This window comes from Colius striatus, chromosome Z, assembly GCF_028858725.1.
Source record: "Colius striatus isolate bColStr4 chromosome Z, bColStr4.1.hap1, whole genome shotgun sequence".
Taxonomy (NCBI): Eukaryota; Metazoa; Chordata; class Aves; order Coliiformes; family Coliidae; genus Colius; species Colius striatus.
In genome coordinates, this window is record NC_084790.1 from 33,057,165 (window position 1) to 33,078,166 (window position 21,002).

General features: G+C 38.2%; 1 protein-coding gene across 5 annotated transcripts in view; it reads left to right on the plus strand.

Annotated features, from left to right (window-relative positions):
• Positions 1-21,002, plus strand: part of RNF38 (ring finger protein 38) — a 111,017-nt gene that overhangs the window by 84,944 nt on the left and 5,071 nt on the right. For all 5 annotated transcript variants that reach the window (XM_062018063.1, XM_062018066.1, XM_062018065.1 and 2 more), the window contains 7 exons: positions 4,937-5,104; positions 8,163-8,333; positions 10,085-10,246; positions 12,863-12,969; positions 14,562-14,646; positions 15,677-15,798; positions 16,686-16,785. In XM_062018063.1, coding sequence (XP_061874047.1) covers positions 4,937-5,104; positions 8,163-8,333; positions 10,085-10,246; positions 12,863-12,969; positions 14,562-14,646; positions 15,677-15,798; positions 16,686-16,785 — 915 coding nt within the window. The remainder of the gene's footprint in view (positions 1-4,936; positions 5,105-8,162; positions 8,334-10,084; positions 10,247-12,862; positions 12,970-14,561; positions 14,647-15,676; positions 15,799-16,685; positions 16,786-21,002) is intronic.

Here is a 21,002-nt window from a genome sequence, read left to right on the forward strand (position 1 = left end):
CCAGAACTCAGCACAGTACTTGAGGTGTGGCCTCACCAGCACCGCGTACGAGGGGATAATCACTTCCCTGGTCCAGTTGGGCACACTATTTCTGATATGAGCCATAATACTTGTAGCCTTGGCCATCTGGCCTTGCTGAACCTTACACAATTGACCTCTGCCCATCGCTGCAGCCTCTCCAGGTCCCTCTGAAGAGCCTTCCTGCCTTCAAGCAGATCCACACTCTAACCCAATATTAGTGTCATCTGCAAACTCACTGAGTCCATCCAGATTGTTGACAAAGGTATAAACTAGAACTGGACCCATCAGTGAGCCTCAGGGAACCCCCCTAGTGACTGAGGTCAGGCTGACAGGCTATACTTCCCCAGATTCTTCTTCTGTCCCTTCTTGGAAATGGACATCCCATTTTAACTCCAAGTCAACTGGGACCTCCCCAGTTAATTGGGACTCAATGTAAAAAATTGAAAGTGGATGGCGAGCTCTTCAGTAGCTCACTCAGGACCCTCAGGTAGATCTCATCTGGCCCTATAGACTTATTTGTGTCTAAGTGGTGTAGCCATTAACCATTTCTCCTTGGATTATGGGGGCTTCATTCTACTCCTTGTTCCTGTATTTCAGCTCAGCATGCTGGGTACCCTAAGAACAACTGGTCTTACTATTAAAGACTGAGGCAAAGAAGGCATTAAGTAGCTCACCCTATTCCTGATCCTTTGTCACTACATTTGCCCCTGCATCCAGTAAGGGATGGAGATTCTCCTTCACCTTCATTTTATTGCTTATCTTTTTGCTGCAGCATCTTTTTATTGTCTTTTTACAGCTGTACCTGTAAGTTCTGTTTGGACTTTGGACCTTCTGATTTTCTCTCTACGTTCTTTCAAAGGTCATAGACTTTCCTTTTTCTTCCTAGCTCTAAGCAAAACTCTCTGTTCAGACAGGCTGGTCTTTGCCACTAATTTATCTTTCACAACATGAAGACGACCTGCTCCTGTGACTTTCAGATTTCCTTCTTAAAGAATGTCCAGCCTCCGTGGATACCTCTGCCCTTCAGGATTGCCTCCAAGGGACTCTGTGATATGGTCTTCTCAACAGGTCGAAGTCTGCCTTCCAGAAGTTTATTTTCATTTAATATATATGTATTCACAGACATGTAATATATGTAGTCACTTCCATCTTGCCCCACTCTTCAACCTCCTCCTACACGCTACAAATTTCCATTCTTAAATGGTGATGGCAGAGGCACCAGATTGGCCCAGTGCGGCTGGAGATGGGTCCAGCTCAGAACTAGGGGAAAGTTCTGCAAACTGCTTGTGGGGCCAGTACTGCAGACCCTGTTCCTGTTGCCAAGGAAATAGCGGCTGCACACAAACCCATCACAGACATGTAGTTATTTTGCTTCTGAAGTTGATGTGGTAACTATGTGATATAATAATGAAAAATATATTCTCTTTCATGTGAAATACTTCCTTAGCTCAGGAGTCTAAATACATTATTTGGAAACAGAATTCACAATACTTGTAACTAGTGGACTCTACTGGTCATCGTCTTGGGCAAGTCAGGCTTGACTACTTGACTTACAGAAGAAAACAAAATCAATTTAATCTGCCACCAATCAAAAGCAGAACAAAGAGAAAACAATACAGAGTAGTATGATGAGAAAAATACAACTACACCTTTAAGACTTCCTTCCTCCATGCCTGCCCTCTACCCAGACTCAAATTCCTGTTCCCAGTTTGTTTGCCTCCCCCCACTTCAGTTGCACAGGACACAGAGAATGGAGATTGTGATCAGTCCCTCACAGATGGCTACAGAATCACAGAATGGTAAGGGTTGGAGGGGACCTTTAGAAATCATCTAGTCCAACCTCCGTGCAGAAGCAGGTCCACTTAGATCAGGTCACACAGGAATGTGTCCAGGCGGGTCTTGAAGACCTCCAGGGAAGGAGACTCCACACTCTCCCTGGGCAACCTGTGCCAGCGCTCCATCACCCTCACAGTGAAATAATTTTTTCTTATGTTTAAATGGAACTTTTTGTGTTCCAGCTTCATCCCATTACCCCTTGTCCTGTTGCTAGGTACAATACAAAAAAGGGATGCCCTTAACTAAACCCCTGAAATTAATGAACAATGTTTAACTGGGAAAAAAGGGATGTCCCAACCTCGTGACATCCACCATTTATATACTTGTAAATATTAATGAGATCCCCCCTCAGTCTTCTCTTCTCTAGACTGAACAGTCCCAATTCCCACAGCCTTTCCTCGTAAGGAAGTTGCTTCAGTCCCGTGATCATCTTGGTGGCCCTGCGCTGAACCCTCTCCAGAAGTTCTCTGTCCCCCTTGAGCTGGACATAGGACTCCAGATGAGTCCTCACCAGAGTAGAGTAGTGGAGGAGCAGAACTTCGCTTGACCTGCTGGCCACACGCTTCTTGATGCATCCCAGGATGTCATTGGCCTTCTTGGCCACAAGGGCACATTGCTGGCTTTATTGTCAACCAGGATTCCCAGGTCTCTCTTTGCAGAGCTGCTCTCCAGCAGGTCAATGCCCAGCCTGTACTGGTGCATGGGGTTGTTCCTTCCCAATGCAGGACTCTGCACTTGTCCTTGTTGAACCTCATCAGGTTCCTCTCTGCCTAACTCTCAAGCGAGTCGAGATCCCACTGAATGGCAGCACAGCCTTCTGGGGAATCAGCCAGTCTTCCCAGTTTGGTGTCAGCAGCCAACTTACTGAGGTTACACTCTGTCCCCTCATCCAGTTCATTGATGAAAGATGTTGAACAAGACTGGCCCCAGAATCGATCGCTGTGGAACTCCACTGGCCACTGGCCTCCAACTTGATTCTGTGCCATTGATCACCACCCTCTGGGCTCTGTCATTCAGCCAGTTCTTGATCCACCTCACTGTCCACTCATCCAAACCACACTGTCTGAGCTTTCTGATGGGGATGTTGTGGGAGACAGTGTCAAAAGCCTTGCTGAAGGCATTCTCTGCCACTTTTTCCTCCTCAGTGCAGGATTACTTCTCACACTCTGCTCCAACTTGAGGTCCTTCGCGCTGGACAGTCTTTACTGAACCTCTGTGACATTAAGTCTGTCTTCCCATCTCACTACAGGTTGCAGGGAGGTCCTCCCCTCCTTCACTGACTTCAGTGTCTGAATAGTCTGTTCCTGCTTGTCCCACTCCTTCAACTTCCTCCTCCCACTGCACATTTATCCTTCTTAAATAGTGTTTGCAAAGGTGCCCAATTGGTCTCGCCTTGGCCAGAGGTGGATCCAACTTAAAGCCAGGGGAAGTTTTCAGCAACTTCTCACAGAGGCCACCACTGCAGCCCCTCTCTCTAAGACAAAAGTGGGGAAAAAAAAAGACTGCTCACAAACTCAACACATGACATTTGTTAAATCAGCATGCTGCAGCATAAATACATTGGTTGCTGTGTAGTCATGAACTGGGAAATTAGAATGGGTTATCCAGATGTTCACTTCTCAAACTGCACATGCATAGAATTCAGCTCTTAATATCTGCTTAAAAACTGTTTTGCATTCAGTGCAGCTGCATACTACTGGTGTGTGCAGAGCAGTTCTCAGTAGGGAAGTGTTTGCATTTGGGACCAAGTGCGAGTGTGAAAGCTAATGCCCCCTAGCCATCTTAGAACCTTACATTTTGATTAACAACTTTACAAAAATTCGATTCATACTCTTGCTTTATGTTGCAAGATTACGTCAAGCCAAGACTGGATGAACAGTTGTCCCATCCCACTGCCTGTAACTTCTGCACACTATCTATGATCAGATCTCAGTGTTTCCAGACTAATTGAGGTGTTCCGTGGTGATGTTTTATACTGTGGTGACCTAAACATATTTTATTGTGGTTATTTTTTTAATTACTCTGAGTGTTAAATATTTCAGAATCACACTCAACATTGCACTCACTGTATGCTCAGCTTTTGTACCTGAGCCAAATTCCTGAGGTCAAATTCAGCGTCTCTCCTGAGACTGGTTTCTTTTACTAATGATACACAGATTGGGATTTTAAGTCCTGTTCAGTGACCTGTGTTCTGTTTTGGCATCTGCGTCTGACTATGCACTACCAGTTCAGCAGGTTAGCTGTCTTTATTCATTCTCACCTTCCTAATGAGCTGTTCTTGTTAGAGTTTAAGCAAGCGAGTTCTAGATCATGATTAAGAGGGTACTTCATTGAAATAATTACTTTGTATTAGTCCATGTTCCTTGATGTTTCTTTTCAGTTTTATTAGGGCCTCAGAGGTTTCCTGTTTAGTGGTAAAAAAAACACAAGAGAAACCTACCACAAAACTCCCTAATAGTTTATAGGTTCAGAATACGTTTGAGTCTTAGATGGGTGAATAAATTCTGGTGAACCTAGAAAACTATTATATTAGTCTACTCCTTAATGTAAATGTGGATGCTTAGAATCTTCTGTCTCATATAGTCAAGTTTACGTTTCGTTTTGACCTTTCCAATTAGCTATTCTATTACATTTAGGTTTGGAGATGTAGTGTGTATGTTGTTCTGAGAAAAAATCAAGAGAATGTTCATGTTCTTTAAAGGTTCAAGTCTCTGAATTACCATTGAATCAGTTCCTTCAAAGCTGAAAAGGTTTAGCTACTTGTACATTAGCTTTTATTTGAGAGTTACTGCAGCCTGATAGAGTCTGTCAACGCTAAGATGCCTTTGAAGTTTTAACATTTTAAACTGAGAGAGAACCTTCTTGGCCTGACCCATAAACTGCTGATTAGTAAGTAACATTCCATTGAGAAAAATATTTTAATGAACAGGAATTACAAACATATGCCTCCGTGTACACCTTCATTGTGAATATATATTTTTTCTGATATGTAAGTAAAAGCTTGTTATCTTACTCAGTGTGCTTTGCAACACTAAGAGTTTACAGTAAGAGGGGTTTTTTTTTTTTCCTTTTGCTGCAGATCCATCAGGGAACAGTTCCTGTCTCATACACAGTAACAACAGTGGCTCCACATGGGATACCACTTTGCACAAGCCAGCACATCCCAGCTTGTAGCACACAGCAGGTCCCAGGATGCTCAGTGGTTTTCAGTGGGCAGCACCTTCCAGTTTGCAGTGTGCCTCCCCCGGTGAGTCTCTGTAATTACACCAGCTTCAATCCCAGGCACGTGAGTGACACCTTGGAGCCTCAGTATCTGTATGGCGTTAATTTTGTTGGAAATAGCATTTCATTCCCACTGATAAATTACAGTGGCATAGCATTGCAGAACTTAGAGCTGGTGAGCACCTGGTACTTACCTACTATCTTCATAGAGTACGGCTGTATAGAGTCCTTATGGTCTTTAATTCAGTGCTAGTTTATGAACTTCTTATAAGCAGGTATTCTGTATACTTTCAGATAGTAAGAGAAAGTTTTCTAAGGGTTTTATTAGGCAGCTTACCTAGAAAAAAATCTTCCTTAGTAGAAAACTTATTCAGGGATTGGTTGTATACAAAAACGTTTGATGTTCCACAGTTAGTTTTCTTCTGAGAACTAATAAGATCCTGAAAGATCAGTAAAAGCTGGGAAGGTCTTTCTGTCTCAAAAGGCTCTCATGAAATGAATCAAAATATTCCAAAATTTTTATGTATCAGCTTGGAGATAGCACTTTCCAGATCATAGTGTCTTGATGCTACCATTGTTGGGAAATTTCATTATTAAGTGTTAACAGGCACCAGAACTCGTTTCAGCTGTACAAATGAAGGTTACAGAACCTGCTGGAAGAGTCATAGCATTTTTTCCCCTCCTTTTTCTAGCATAAATCTGTGATGTCATGCATAAATACTGTAGGTAGTGTCTAGTAACCACTTATAATGTTGATATAAGCATTGATCTCTTGCCAGCCTTATGTAACTTTTTCCTTTGTATATTCTGTGACCTGAGGGCATAAACAAGCTTATGACAATGAAACAAAACCCTCTACATGACCACCTGTTTCTTTAAGATGCTTATTGAACAGTGAGGGTAATTTGTATTCATCTTGTCCAAGCACCGTTTATTCCCATGAAGACAGCAAGGTCTACAGCATAGTGTTGGCCCATCTGAAATATTTGTGGGCAGTATTTCCACTTATTTTCAAACTGGTGAAAATCTGTTACATGAATCAGTGCATATCCCTGAGGCAGGATGAAAGACAACTTTTTTAATCTATTAGTAATGATCTTAATATAAAAAAGCCATCTCAAACTGGGTACCCAGAGATTGGAACAATACTTGCATAGTAAATCCACCAAAGTAAGAAAGCAACATGTCTTGAGAAATAACAACAGAGAAAAAGCTAAAACTATACTGGGGCTTAGGGAAAGCCAAACAACAGATTCTAATAATCTTACTGTCTGCTTTGAACAGGTATATTATCTTTGAAATTCATAAAATGTTTTATAATTCAACAATGCATCTGTCCTTTAAGTATATACAGAACTAAAGCTCTGACAGGTTGTTTGGACTGGATATACAATAGTTAATCGTGTCTGTTGAGGGAATGACTGCAATCCTCTACAAGTGGATATAAAGAGTAATGGTTGAGTTTAAGTAATATCAGGACGCAGACTTTATACTTTCTTCTATTATGTCACAGAATTAAAGACTAGTGCAAGTTAAGAGGAGCTCTGAAGATCCCCTGTTAAGAGCAGTACTAGTTTCCATGGATGGAAGTGGAGATTTCACAACCCCTCTAAAGCCTCTCCTTCAGTCATTGACAATCCTTGTGGTAAAGAATTTCTTCAGTATGGCTGATAGAATTTTCTTTACTGCAACTTGGTCCTTTTGGTCCTTGCCCTTTCACTTTGCCCCTAGAGGAAGTGTCAGATTCTGCCTGTCTACTCTCATGAAGTAGCTGAAGACGGAAGTAAGGTTTTTGTTCAGTTTCCTCTTTTTAAGGCAGAAGAATCCACTTCTGCAGCCTACTATTGTATGCAGTGTGCTCCAAGTCTCCAAGTTGTCATATTCAGTGGACTCATTTCAGTATGTCAGTGTCTTTCTTTGGCACTGGAGAGGCCAAACCTGGACATAGGACTTGAGATACAGTTTCACGAGTTCCAAATAAAAGGATGTAATCACTTCACCACACCCAATTACGTTCCTAGTAATGCAACCCATTGTGCAGTAGGTGTTTTTAACTCAGGAGTACACTATGACCTTTGATGTGTCCACCAGAACCCGATTTTTTTTGCAGCTCTACTCTGCAACTAGGCAGTCTCAAAATGTCTTGTTCTGTGGAGCTTTTCTCTCCCAGTGCCAGACTTCACATTGCCTTTGTTGAATTTCATGCTGTTCCTGCACATGGTCAGCCTATGAAAGTGCATCTGGAGGGTAGCACTGCCCTCCAGTGTGCCAGCCTGCTCGCCAGCTTCATTTTTTAACTTCCCAGTATCCTTTTGTTATTTTCACAATATTTGTCTCTCCCACTCTGTAAAATAAACAAATGTCATTTATTGAATATCAGTTTTAAAACTTCTTGGACCATATGTTTAAACAGCAGAAGTTTTCCAAAAGCTCAAATGAATAAATTCTGTTTTTAATTTCTCTCCACTTGAAAGATAATGCAGCCTCATTTTCTCCAACTTAAAAAGTGCTATGGACATGGCATAGATTGTTCCAAATACACATTGAAGCTATGGTTATTATTACTATACAATCTTGGGATGAAACCTGTTTTAATATGTTCCCCACAGTATCTCGTGTTTTAAGGAACACCAATGTTCTAACTGCAAATTTATCTTCTACTATTTGAGAGATCAGTTTTCAATGTAGTAAAATGCAATTTGAAAGCATATTTTAACAATAGAAGCACTCATCTGTTGTATTTCTTTTTTAGAAAAATGATGTAGCTGCTGAGGGTGAAGAGTAATTAATATTTTTAAAAAATAACATCAAAATTATCTGCTTCTGTTTCAGTGCACGTAAAGATTTATGTTTAGTTCATGATCACAGTAAATAGAGGTGATTGTTCCTCCTGACCTACTGTAATTTGATTTTAAATTAGGTGCCTTTACCATTTTATACCATTGTAGTATGTTTTGGAGGCTCTTCCAAAGAGGCAAGAGACCTACTTTGTTTTAACACTATCTTTCCGTCATAAATATAGAATGTTCTATAGGGAATGTTTGTGCTAGAAACAAAAATATGTTGTTTTAATTTTATTTCAGATGCTTCAGACGTGCTCAGTCCAGCACCTACCTGTACCATATGCAGCATTTCCACCCCTCATTTCTAGTGATCCATTCCTTTTGCATCCTTCTCATATCTCTCCACACCACCCTTCTCACTTGCCTCCTCCAGGACAGTTCGTTCCTCTCCAAGCTCAGCAGTCACGGTCGGTAAGTAATGCTTCTTACATTCCTCTCTGTAGAATTGGTGGGCCTGGATGAGCAACTAGTGCTAATACCTGATGGAGGAAACAGAAGGATTTTGTTTAAAGTATAGTTTTTTGCACTTGTGCTTCCTTAGGAGGTCTCTAATCACTTTGTGTGAAGATGAAAAAAATCTAATGTTCACTGTTTCTCTTCAGATTTAGCTGTTGTTTCTGCTGCTTCTACATGAGCCTTTAGTTCTGTCAAAGAGATGTATGTTTGCTTCACCACCTTTAGGTGTTACTTTCCCAGGAAGCAGAAGCAAATCCAGAAGAGGTTGTGTAGTTCTGTAATGATCTCAGAGAAAATTTTAGCAGAGAGAAGAAAGCACAGTTCATTATATGCTTCTTTTATATTTTCAGTTAGTTTTTAAATGACTAGTGCTTTTCCTAGGACATAATGATCTTCAGTCATCCAGACATATCCAGTAGCCTACAGTCTCCCTTTCTCTCTCTCTCTTCTTTTTCACATATTAAAGTTATTGATTCCTTCTGCTTAAGCATGCTTGGCATAGTGGAAAGATACTATAAACACAGGAAAATGTAACCCTGTTTTGGATTTGGGAGAAAATTGTATTTTCAGGTCAGCTTACAGCACTTCCTGTAGAATTCTCTGTATAGTTGTGTCCTTTTGTTTGCCCCTCTGTCTAGAGGATGTCAGTATTTCACAATGCAGAAATAGAAAATGATGTTATGTACAAACATTGCTGAGGCTTCTCCAAGTCGCTTCTCAGGTGTGGATAGGGTTTTAATCACTTCACTGTGATGATATGAGAACAGCTGGGAAAACATGTGTTAGTGGTAATCTATGTAAGACTTTGCTTTAGAAAGTGTATGGGCTTGGGTTTTAGCTTGGGTTGCTTACTTAGGTTATTGACTAGGCTTTTCTGGCAACTTTCAGCTCTGGCAAAATGTTTGTATCTTAGTGGTTTAAGAATAACTTGTGTTTAACATTTGTTCTGCATAACAGGGAAACAGAATGTTCTTTTGGTTCCACAATGTTGCTTTCTTAGATGAATGTCTTGAAATGGTAGAATACCGTGTCAGAAACAGAAATGTATATTAATGAAACAATGACAATTCCTGGTTATTTCTTGAGCACTTTGGGGCCTGACTGATGTACTGAAGTTGATTAGATTACAATACTGAATGGGAAACTGATGATTTTGAAACTTTTGGACTGTGTATTCTTGGTAGGACTGCTTGCTTAGGAGAGCAATCTGCTTGATTACTGATTATCATTAGCAGTTTAATCTACTGGAGTTGCCATGTTTCCTCTTCAGATTTTCTGGCACAATTTCAGTTCTTGTCTATGGTTGTTTATTTTTTTCTCTTGCATAGTTGTACAGTGAGAACAGCCTGGCAAGAAGGAGAGCAAATATTTGTCCTGAAAAATGCAAGACACAGGAAATTGCAGCCACTCCTATATTTGCTAGATCGCATAAATTCCTGGTCTATAAGCATGGCTAGCTGGAAAAGGTGAATTTATATAAAATGTGTAGTGTTGTCTTTGCTTTTTGGTAGTGTTAATGACACAGGAATTGTTGACAGAGTTACTATGTGAAACTGAGTACAATTATACCGGTAATTCTATTTTCGTTTTTTACCCTATAAAATTGACCACAGCAGATCAGAATATGCAGCTGGGATTGCAGTTCTTTATTGGGGAGAAAATGCACCTCTATTACTGCAACAAAGTCTATGTCTTTTCTTTTTTAGCCACTTCAAAGAATAGAAAATGAAGTAGAACTTCTCGGAGAACATCTTCCTGTAGGAGGTTTTACATACCCTTCCTCAGCCCATCCTCCAACATTGCCTCCCTCAGCTCCTCTCCAGTTCTTAACTCATGATCCTTTACACCAGGAGGTGTCATTTGGTGTAGTAAGTATTGTTTTCTGTGCTACATTCTCATTCAAGTTTCACGAAAATTCTTGACCTTATTCTATAGTATGCTTGTTGAAAAGTGACACTTCTTGCTGTTGTGTTCTATTATTGACTATAGTTGTGTATCATGGTATTTTCTTTAAGCTTGTTTTAATCGAGAGTAACTTAATTATATCAGCAAATTATTTCTGATATCTGCAATGTTGCAGCAGTTACACCTTCCTGGACTTCTACTGCAGAAACTAATTAGTACAGTTTAGAAAAGCTGCTGTCACCTTTAGCTAATTCTTCATCATATATTGACTTTCCACAAGTCAGGAAATCTAGAATGCTTTAAAAATCATTCTCCTCCAGATTGTTTGCAGTATGCCAGCAAGCAGGTATGTAGAGTGCTTCCGTAATTCAGACTGCACCATGTTATAAAGCCAAGCTTGTTTTAAGCCATCTTTCTACAGGCAGTTAAACTGGTGCAGCATAAAAAAAACCAGCCCTGGTGCAGGGGTTAAATTATGTGCTGAATTTTGTGCTTTTGTGATGTGTCCAGTTTCTGTGCTACCTCTAGAATCTTTGTGGTGCACTTTAATCTGCAATTGTATTAGTCCTGAGATTGGGTTTTTTGCTGTTGTTTGTGTGAGTAAAAAAGTTCTCACCCTTTTAAAAAACCATTCAGCTCATCATTAAACTATAACTATATAGATTCTCAGTTAATGTTTTAGTTACTATGGTTACTCTGTAGACAAAGACACTTAAAAACTTCCATAAACTACTTGTATTTTATTCAGTATCCTTGTTAAATGAATTACAGCAGCATCACAGACATTTTGGTTTGAATGAGGCTCTCTTGATTTCCAAGTTCAGTCTTTAAACTAGTTAAGGAACAAAATAACATTTTTTTTGCAGATTACACAGCCTTTGTTATCTCTGATGTTTCAGTTCTGAGTATATATATTGCTGTGAAGTGGAACAGGAGTGTATTACAACTAATGATACAGAGTCATAAAATCATTTCAACTGGAAGAGACCTTTAAGATGAAATATGGGGCATGTAAAGCAATCCTTAATCTTTATAGTATTTTATTTATATTAAAATTATAATGGCATAGGTACATTTCTGATTCTTTTCCATTCACTGAACTTAAAAGTTTCTAATTATACTTTCGGGTACAGAATTTACAAAGCACTAAAATTGGTATTTGTTATGTCTAGTTTGAGATCTTACTTTCAAGAAAAAGACTCAATCTCTTTTGCGTTGTGTTTATATTAATATATAAATTTTATATGTGATCATGGCCACCTATTAATAATGTTACCATTGTAAAGCTAGGGGGTTGTAGGTTAGTCGTCAGTGGTGTTTTCAAAGATGGCTGAGGAAAAACATGCTAGAAAGTCTGAGTGTTCTTCATTTCAAAAGAAGTCTCAAGGCCTTTAAATACGAATTCAGTAGTAGTATATTAATTTCAGTTTTTAAAATTGCTTTTAAAAAACAGTACTTCTGGAATATTTGTGGGAAAAGAACAAATAAAGATCTTAGCATGCACATGAAAAAAGCCCTCATTTACCATGGAAAGAATACTTCAAAGCTTTCAACTTGACTGTCTCTTCCGACGTGGTCCACCTGCAGAAATTGTACTGACATAATGTACATGCACTTGAAAGGCTTAAAACCTTCTTCAACATAAATGTGAATATATACTACTGCTTTAAAGTTGGGGTTTTTTTTCTAAAAAGAGATAGTTTAAAAAAATTTTTTTTAAGATTTTTTTTAAAGGCTTCTTTGCTCAACCACTTGTGCACAAACTTGCATAATAGCCTCAGGTAGGCTTTTATATATACAAGAGACTCAGCAGTTCATGTCCTGTTTCCCAAACTGGCATGTAGGCTAAACACAAAAGGGTTGGAAAGGATTTATTACGTGTTACTAATTTTTCACATGGAATGGTATGATTGTGTGTTATTGATGAGAATTGTTTCAAATTGAGGCTAAGCGGCTTTTGAATTTGAGCAGAGGCCAGATTTTTTAAATAATGCTTTATTGACAGTGGGTTTCATTATTCAGATTTAAATTTCATTTCATTATTAAGAAAACAGAACATTGAATCACGAACTCACAGACTGGATGATGTTGGAGGGGAGGTCATCAGGTCCAATCCCCTGCTCAAGCAGGGTCACGTAAAGCTTGTTGCCCAGGACAGTCAGCTTGTGAGTATCTCCAAGGAGGTAGACTCCACCACCTCTCTGGGCAATCTATGCCAGTGCTCAGTCACCCTTACAGTAAAGAAGTATTACCTGATGTTCAAATGGAGCCTTCCGTGTTTAAGTTTGTACCTGCTGCCTCTGGTCTTGTCCCTTGGCATCACTGAAAAGAGCCTGGCTCCGTCTTCTTTGCACCCTCCCTTCAAGTGTTTATTGATAAGATTCCCCTCGTAGCCTTCTCTTCTGCAGGCTGAGTAGTCCCAGCTCTCTCAGCCTTACCTCATATATGAGATGCTCCAGTCTCCTTCGCTGGACTTTCTCCAGTATGTCTGTGTCTGTGTTGTGCTGAGGAGCCCAGAACTGGACACAAGTTCCAGTTCCACAAGTTCCAGTTGAAGTTTATTTTCTTATTTCTTTCAGACTTACCCACCTTTTATTACTCGAAGACTCACAGGGCGCAGCAGATACCGATCGCAACAGCCGATACCACCACACCCTTACCATCCCAGCCTATTACCTTATGTGCTGTAAGTTCAAAGTACATATGCTTCTGTGTAGGCTATTATGAAGTCGTGTGACTTTTAACAAGCATCTCAGTGCTTTTTATTATTGGACTCTAGCTGAGAACAGGTTTAATTCAGCTGTTCCAGAGAGGAGGAGAACTTACACTTCTGGAAATTCTCGGCCTATTTTGACTATTAATAGTAAACACTTGAAAAATATAAGTGAACAGTTTTCTCCAATATAGTTGTATAGGTTTTTTGAGGCATGTTAGCCTGCATTGTTTTGAAGTCTTCATAAAATTTTCAACAAATTTTAAATCTTGGTTTTTGGATACTCTTACAGAAGCATGATTACACTGTAGGATAAAGTTCTATGAGCCTTCATTTATGGAATAAAATCATTTGGTTTAGTTCTTAATTTATAAAACACAAAGGTGGGAGCTTTCTGCAAGATGTCACTCTATTGGCTGAACTGCTAATCTGTTATGGCTGTTGAATTTATGTTCTGCCTCTGATTTGCTGTTTCTGGAAAAGATGTGGAAGACTTAACATTTGGGAATTATCTGTAGTGTGTTATGGTAGACTCTCTCTGGGAGACTTCAGGTGTATAACAAGATTTTTGCTCTTCTACGTTATGTTTTGGAAATAAGTATGAAATGCTTGGGAAACAAAGATTATTTTCTGGTAGCAGGGGTGAACTTGACAAGGAAATAATCAAACGGCATCAGATTGATAGTTGCTCTCTGTACAATTTCAGATGTGACATGAAAATAGAACCAGTGAAGTTGTTCAATTTTGCATCTTGCAGTCAATGTCAGAGTTTCTTACTTGTCCATGGAGGACATAATGCAGCACCGTAATTCTTGATGACTTTAGTGGGATTTTAGTATGTTTTAGTAGTGAAAATTTTTTATTTCTGTGTCTGTGCATTTAGTTTTAACCCATAGAACACTTATTGAATATAGAACCAGAAAACTATCTCTCCCCTCTCTGTTCTAAGAAATTACACTTTAACCAGTGTCACAGTATGTAAGAAAGTGAATTTGTCCTTTCCTGCAGTATGGAAGATGGTCCAGTAGCCTATCCTATTTATATTCACGTGGTTTTTAGGCTTAGAAAAGATGCAAGACTTTGGTATTGGAGAGATAAGTGAACATAGGATTCCTTTTGTTTGTTGATACACTTAAAGAAATAAAACAATGAATTTAACAGAACGTCAGTTTATTGTTAGTTTTAGTTCTGCATAATCTGTGATAATCAATAGATTAGTTTTTGTAATAATGCTGAGCCTGGTTAGAGGTATCAGTTGAGACATGCATGTAAAGTATGAAAGCAGCACTCCCGGAATTTAAATCTGGCAGTGTTAGAATCATAGAGTCATAGAATGGTAGGGTTGGAAGAGACCTTTAGAGATCATCTAGTCCAACCCCCCTGCAGAAGCTTTCTCTTTTCCCTTGACTCTTTCATTTCAGATGTTTGTTCTTGGCTTCAAACTTAATGTTTTTACTAGTTCTAAGACCTTGATGATTTGAGAGGGATCAATAAGGTGACTTTACCTCTTCTGTGCATTTTTTCAGCAAGATGCTGAACGTTATCATTGTTTGCTTTCATGGTAGATCAATGCTTCCAGTGCCACCTGCAATTGGACCAGCTTTCAGCTTTGAATTGGATGTGGAAGACGGAGAGGTAGAAAACTATGAGGTTGGTGTGTGAACTGCAGTACTTTTAAAGAACTGACATTAGCTCAAGAAATACACAAACTTTTATTATTTTTCACTTTTAATCCTGCTTCTGCATTTCAAACAAACGTAGTGACTGTGAAGGAAGGATCTAGAAACCATCCTTACAGGGTTCTTTTTTCTAACACTGGATATTAGAAATGCTTAACTTTGTTTTTTGTCTATTGCTCTTACCTAGAGCCCACTCTTTCAGACTAGTAACTATTAAGTAGTTCAGCTTTTATGTTCCACATGCTACTCTCCTCTTTTTGAATTTTTATTGATTTTAAATGTTAAACAGAAATGAAGCACTTTAAAAAGAACAGGGTAAATTACTGGGTTTATATATATAACTTTGCAGAAGAGCATTAATACAGAATAATGTTAGTGTCATAGGATTAATTAATCTCAATGTAATGTTTCTAAAACTACCTTACTGCCTTTTCTTCTTGGCCCTGAGGAGGGTACAGTAATTCACATCTCTAGATGTTGAACCTTCTTTAATATTCTAGATAATTTTGGGGCAGTCCCAGCTGTTTTGTCTTTGCTGGTTCTGAGACTGTGGGATTCCGTTTGATTCCATGTGGAGTGGAAATCAGAACCTGCCCCATTAAATTTCTGGTTTTTCTCACAAAATCAGACTCTCATTTCTTAGGAAGCAAATTTGTTGACAATTTTTTCTGGTTGATAGCACTATTAATTTCATAGTGGAATCCTTCAGAAGCAAAATACTTGTTAAGCTGTGCATGCAGCCACAGGAGTAATTGGAACTTAGGTCCTGGAGATTTTGAGATCAGAAAGATAACATCTTACATAATTAGAAAGGTGATTGAATCATGAAAGATTTTACAGGGGTTTGTGTCATAGGAAAGAACTAAGGTTATAAACATTCTAAAGAAAGGTCTTTGTGCTACCAGCTGGAGTAGTGATGTGTAGTGGCAGCCTCACCACTAGTGGAACCATAGGCTGTTTAAGCAGTGAATTTTTAAATGTCCAGTTTCCACATTTTGCAGGCACTGCTGAACTTGGCGGAACGTCTAGGGGAAGCCAAACCACGAGGACTGACAAAAGCGGACATTGAACAGCTTCCATCCTACCGATTCAATCCAAACAACCACCAGTCAGAACAGACATTGTAAGTATATTGGTCTCTTTCAAAGGAACATAATTTAGGTGGCTATATTTTTGTTTAACTTGTGGCCTAAGCTAAACCAGAAAGGCTTTAAAAGCAGTCATGTCAGTAAACAGTTTAATTTTCCCTTTTTTTCTTGGATTGCTTTCCAGATCAAATACTGTTTATCCTTACTTTAAAGCCTCTATCTAGTCTCGTATCATTTAGCTGTGTTTCAGTTTAGTTCCTCAGCATTTAAAAAACTAAAATGAAAAAAAGGTGACCTAGGTTTTTGTACAGCATACTAGACTTGAAAGTGGCAATGTCAAGTTGGAATCCAGCCTATGTTAAAAGAGCTTCAAACACTGAAGTTTGAAGTGCTCCTGATAGTTTGATCAGTGGTTTGAGTGCATCTTCTTATTTTTAAAATCTGTCAACTTTGAAAGATCTGCACAACCAAGTGGAAAGGGCAGAATAGATGTGAAGGTAGTTAAAGTGATTTAGTACCAAATACTGTCTAACGTTTGAACTTCAGTGTACAGATTTTTTTCTGATATTCAAGTTTCAGTGACCTTCATTGTAACTTACTAGTACCAGTAGGGAGTGAGCTTTGCAGATCATTATCTGCAGTGTTTTGAATTTTGATTAAACATCTGTTCTATTGTTTGAGTCTGCACACCTGTAAGCAGGAACACTTGGTTTGTGGTTTGAAAACACAGGGCCAGAATAACGCCCGCAAAGCAATTACGGTTTACCTATCACACAGAGATTTATATCTGTGGCTCAAGATAACTGTAGCTACCCAAGGAGTAAAAGAGCTACCATGTTGCAGTCATACTTGTACAATGTATGGAATTTTTGTATGGAATATGTACATAAGAGATACATTTGAGCTTTATTGTCTTTTTTAGGTGTGTGGTGTGCATGTGTGATTTTGAGTCAAGGCAGCTACTTAGAGTCTTACCCTGTAACCACGAGTTCCATGCCAAGTGTGTTGATAAATGGCTAAAGGTAATAAATAAATAAATAACATTTTAAAGTATTATGTTACAGGAAAATTATTATGTAGTTTGTGGGTTTTTTACAATTCCAAATCATTTCATCATGTTTCACGTTTCTGATACTTAGGCTAAAAATACCAACAGAGTGGAAGCACTGCCTACTTATGATATTTTTCTAAAAACTGATGAAAGACACTTCTTTATAATCTTTGGCACAAGGAAAAATGAAAATGATAATGATTTTCATTGGCAGATCTTATTATATTTTTTCATTTTCACAAAACAAGGACCTTGAATTTAAGTAATACATGAAATTAAATAAGACTTGAAAACAAAAATTAATATAATAATGTAGGAAGTATGAATTAAGAGTTTCTGTGTTGATGGTAGCAGGAAAGAGAAATTCAGCACCATTGGTACAAACATATGAGGCAGCCTCCATCACAGGCTGGAGGCCTCCAGAAAGAACTCCAGCTTCCCAATGAGATCAGGTAACGTCCAGAGAAGGAGGTAGCCTGGAAATACAGACCTCTAATCGTCCTCCTTTCACATTCAAAATTTTTAATAGTACCAAAATATTTGCTAGTATTGAGATAGTTATTGTGATTCCAATAACTTGCAAGATTCAATCAGTGTTTCTCATCACTAATATGTTTTTTTTTTGCATTGTCAAATGAAAAGTGTACTTACTAATGGATAGAAAATTTACACTTATGTGTGTCAATTAGTATGTGTTTATGCTTCTATCTTTTGTTCTGCTCAGTTCCAACAATAGTTGCAGACTCAATGGGTGCAAACTATTGGAACATATGAAGATACTACCTATAATATTTACCAGTAACTTCTCCAATATTTTCTTGTCTGACTCACTTTTTTTATGTCATGTAGCATACGAGGAAAGCCTGCAGGAACTGGGGCTGTTTAGGCTAGAGAAGAGGATACTGAGGGGGAATCTTATAAATATTTACAAATATCTAAAGGGTGGGTGTCAGGAGGTTGGGACATCCCTTTTTTCTATGGTATCTAGCAACAGGACAAGGAGTAATGGGATGAAGCTGGAACACAAGAAGTTCCCCGTAAACATAAGAAAAAGCTATTTCACTGTGAGGGTGAGGGAGCAGTGGAACAGGCTGCTCAGAGCAGTTGTGAAGTCTCCTTCCTTGGAGGTCTTCAAGACCCACCTGGACATGTTCCTATGCGACCTGATCTAGGTTGACCTGCTTCTGCAGGGGGTTTGGACTAGATGATCTCTAAAGGTCCCTTCCAACCCCTACCTTCCAAATCTAGGAGATTCTGGGGCAAATAAAATGTTATGTGTGTACATATATGTGTATGCATATATACATACAAAGAGAAATTTAATTTATACAAATGGAAATTGTAGTTCTGCAAAATTGTGATTTACCTTTCCAAGAGAATTTGAGCAGTAAAAAAGAGGATCTAGAATCAGGGAAGCCCAGTAAGAGGACAGATTAAATAGCAGCAGTACAGAATGTGTGAAGAACATGAAGTACAAAAAAGTAGATGATGATACACAGTCATCTCTACAAGCTGCATTAGCCACATCTACTTCCAACAAGGTGTTGATCCCCATCTTGCCTCACCTTTTTTCAATATTTTATTCTATTCAGCTTTAGTTTAATCTCTGTGTAGTCTGTTGTGTAGAACATTTGAAACTGCAATGATCCTATGTTAATACAAAATGCAGTCCTTAGAAAATTAGAGATTCCAGAAAATGTGTATCTATAATCATACACTAAAATATTCAGTGCAGAGAATGAAAGAATCAAGTTAATATTGACAGCATTCTTTTGGCTAACGGGTTACCAAGAATAATGAGAAGGTTTTTAAAAGCTGGGGTGTAAAATAATCATGGTACCCATGGCCATCTAAAGCTGCTACAGAATCTAAGGCCAGTGTAAATGTTTCTACAACAGTGCTCATAACTTTCATTAGAACTGATGTCCTTCAGTATCTGAATCCATGTACAATCTTGAGAATCTACAAAAGTAAACACGTAGCTGATTTATTATCAGATCGAAAAGCCATATACACACACTCCACACACAAAATGTTATTAGTATATCTATGCTAAGTATATGATGGTTTTTTTAGTAGCTGCAAATTAAGAGTAGATTAATCTCCATTGTCACTCTACTTCTCTCAAGCAGTGTTCACACAGCCTGTGAGACAGTGGATACCGTAGGCCTATATAAATACATTTTGTTGCCTTTCTTTTTTTTTTAAGTCAGCTTCTTCCAGGCTATTAATGCAAAAAAACCCCAAATCTGTGATTCATAGAGCCCCTGATCAACAGATTGCTGGAAGTTAGAAGAACATGTGAGAGAAGTATTATGCATGCTTATCCTGTTCTTACTGTCTTTCGTACCTGATGTTGGTTTCAGGAGTCAGACAAGCAAAAATCAGATTTGATCTTCATTTTGACAATTGTAGACACACTGTTGTAGTAGTGAAGCAGCTTTTTTCCTAATTTTCCTGTCCCAGTTTAGAAACTATGTGTTTTCCAACAGGTCTTCAAGTTTATTATTTTCTAAAGATTGTCTTACCAAAGAAAACCTCTGAAATTTAGAGTGTCAGCTACGTGAGGGAATGAAGTGAAAGGTATGAAATCCAAACCTAAAGAGGATGCAGTTATACCCACCTAAAACATATTGATATCATATATCCCAGAGCAGGATGTTTGCATAAGCTAGACATGCTTGAAGCATCGTAGTGTAGGATTGCTAAGGCAATAAATTCACACCATGTAGGTTTAGTCACACTTGTACAAAGATATGTTTACAATATTATTTTGCTTTGCAAACTGCAACAAATTACTTATAACATTAGCCTGTTTTAGTTACCCTCTCTTTACTTGGTTAGTTAGGAAACAAACATCTGGAAGTAAGTGTAACTGGAGGATACTTGTGCTTTTTTTTTAAATTCTGTCCACCCCTTTATGTATTTGACAATTTGTTCCACATGTTGATAATATAATTAAGTCCACATCCACTTAATTCACATCATCGAGCCAACATCATGCTGATAAGTTCTGCAAGGGAAGGTAAAAATTGTAGGTTTGAGTACTTGTAACTTTTCCACAAGGTGAAAAGAGGAAAAAAGTTACCAGTTTTTCCCTATGCTTTACTCATTTAATCATGCCTGTTTGAAGAAAGTATTTGCTATCTAGGACTATTTCTAGAACTATAGAGTCAAGTTGATTCTCCTAATTTTCACCATGTTATCAGTGAAAGATCTAAGTAATTTGATTTTTTTAAAAAAAATATTGTTATTTCATTGCTTGTTGGTGACAAAGGAGCAAAAAAACAGTGTCTAAGAAAGTTTTGTGACTTGTCTATGCATGAAAGGTTTGATCTGTTTGGTGATGTAGTGCTGTGTGTTTCCATCTTTTTAGGAAGCATAAGCAGGTAAGAAGAAATGTTCTTTTACAATGCATTAGGTTGCCCACTTTAATTTGTACTTCCCTGATTAAGCCAAGTTAAAAATTTGTGAAAGAAGATGTAATACAATGGAGGAAAAAAAATCCATGGAGGAAGGTTATCCTTTTACTTTTCACAGTATTGTCAACTCTCATATTTCACAGTATTTAGTTATGTTGTAATATACTAAGCTCTTTAGTAAAATACGAATACATGAGACATCTGTTCTTTTGTCAAGAAAGGGTTAAGAGTCATAACTGCAAAGGACAGCTTGTGAACATGATTTGTCTTTGCCATGAGGGTTTAGAATAAGTTCAACTTGCCTTTAACTTCCTGATACTAAGTTCTGTATTATGTATGAGAAAAGACAAACAGTTTCTATAGTTTAACTTGATTCTGATGGACTAATAGCAAAGTAGTGCAGTGCTTTTTAGAGGATTCTAGGAGCCTTAGAGATTCATTATTCTAAATGCAGTTCACCTCAGCTATAAATTTTTTAAAATATGTAAAAATAAATAGGTTAATTCGTTGTGCAGCTCTCTTTCCTAACAGTACAAAAAGTAAGTTTACGTAAAAGAGTGGATAGCTAGGTCAATATTATGTGCACCTTAATTCTCTTTTTGCACCAAAGAATCATGTTAAATACTGGGATGGGAGAATGAAAAAGCCACAAGGATGCAACTAAATTTAAAACAAATTTCATGTAGGATCTTGAAAAATTAATTGAAAAGCAGTGCTAGAGTGTTCATGAGTACTAATTTTATCGTGGCAGAGTGGATTTATTTCT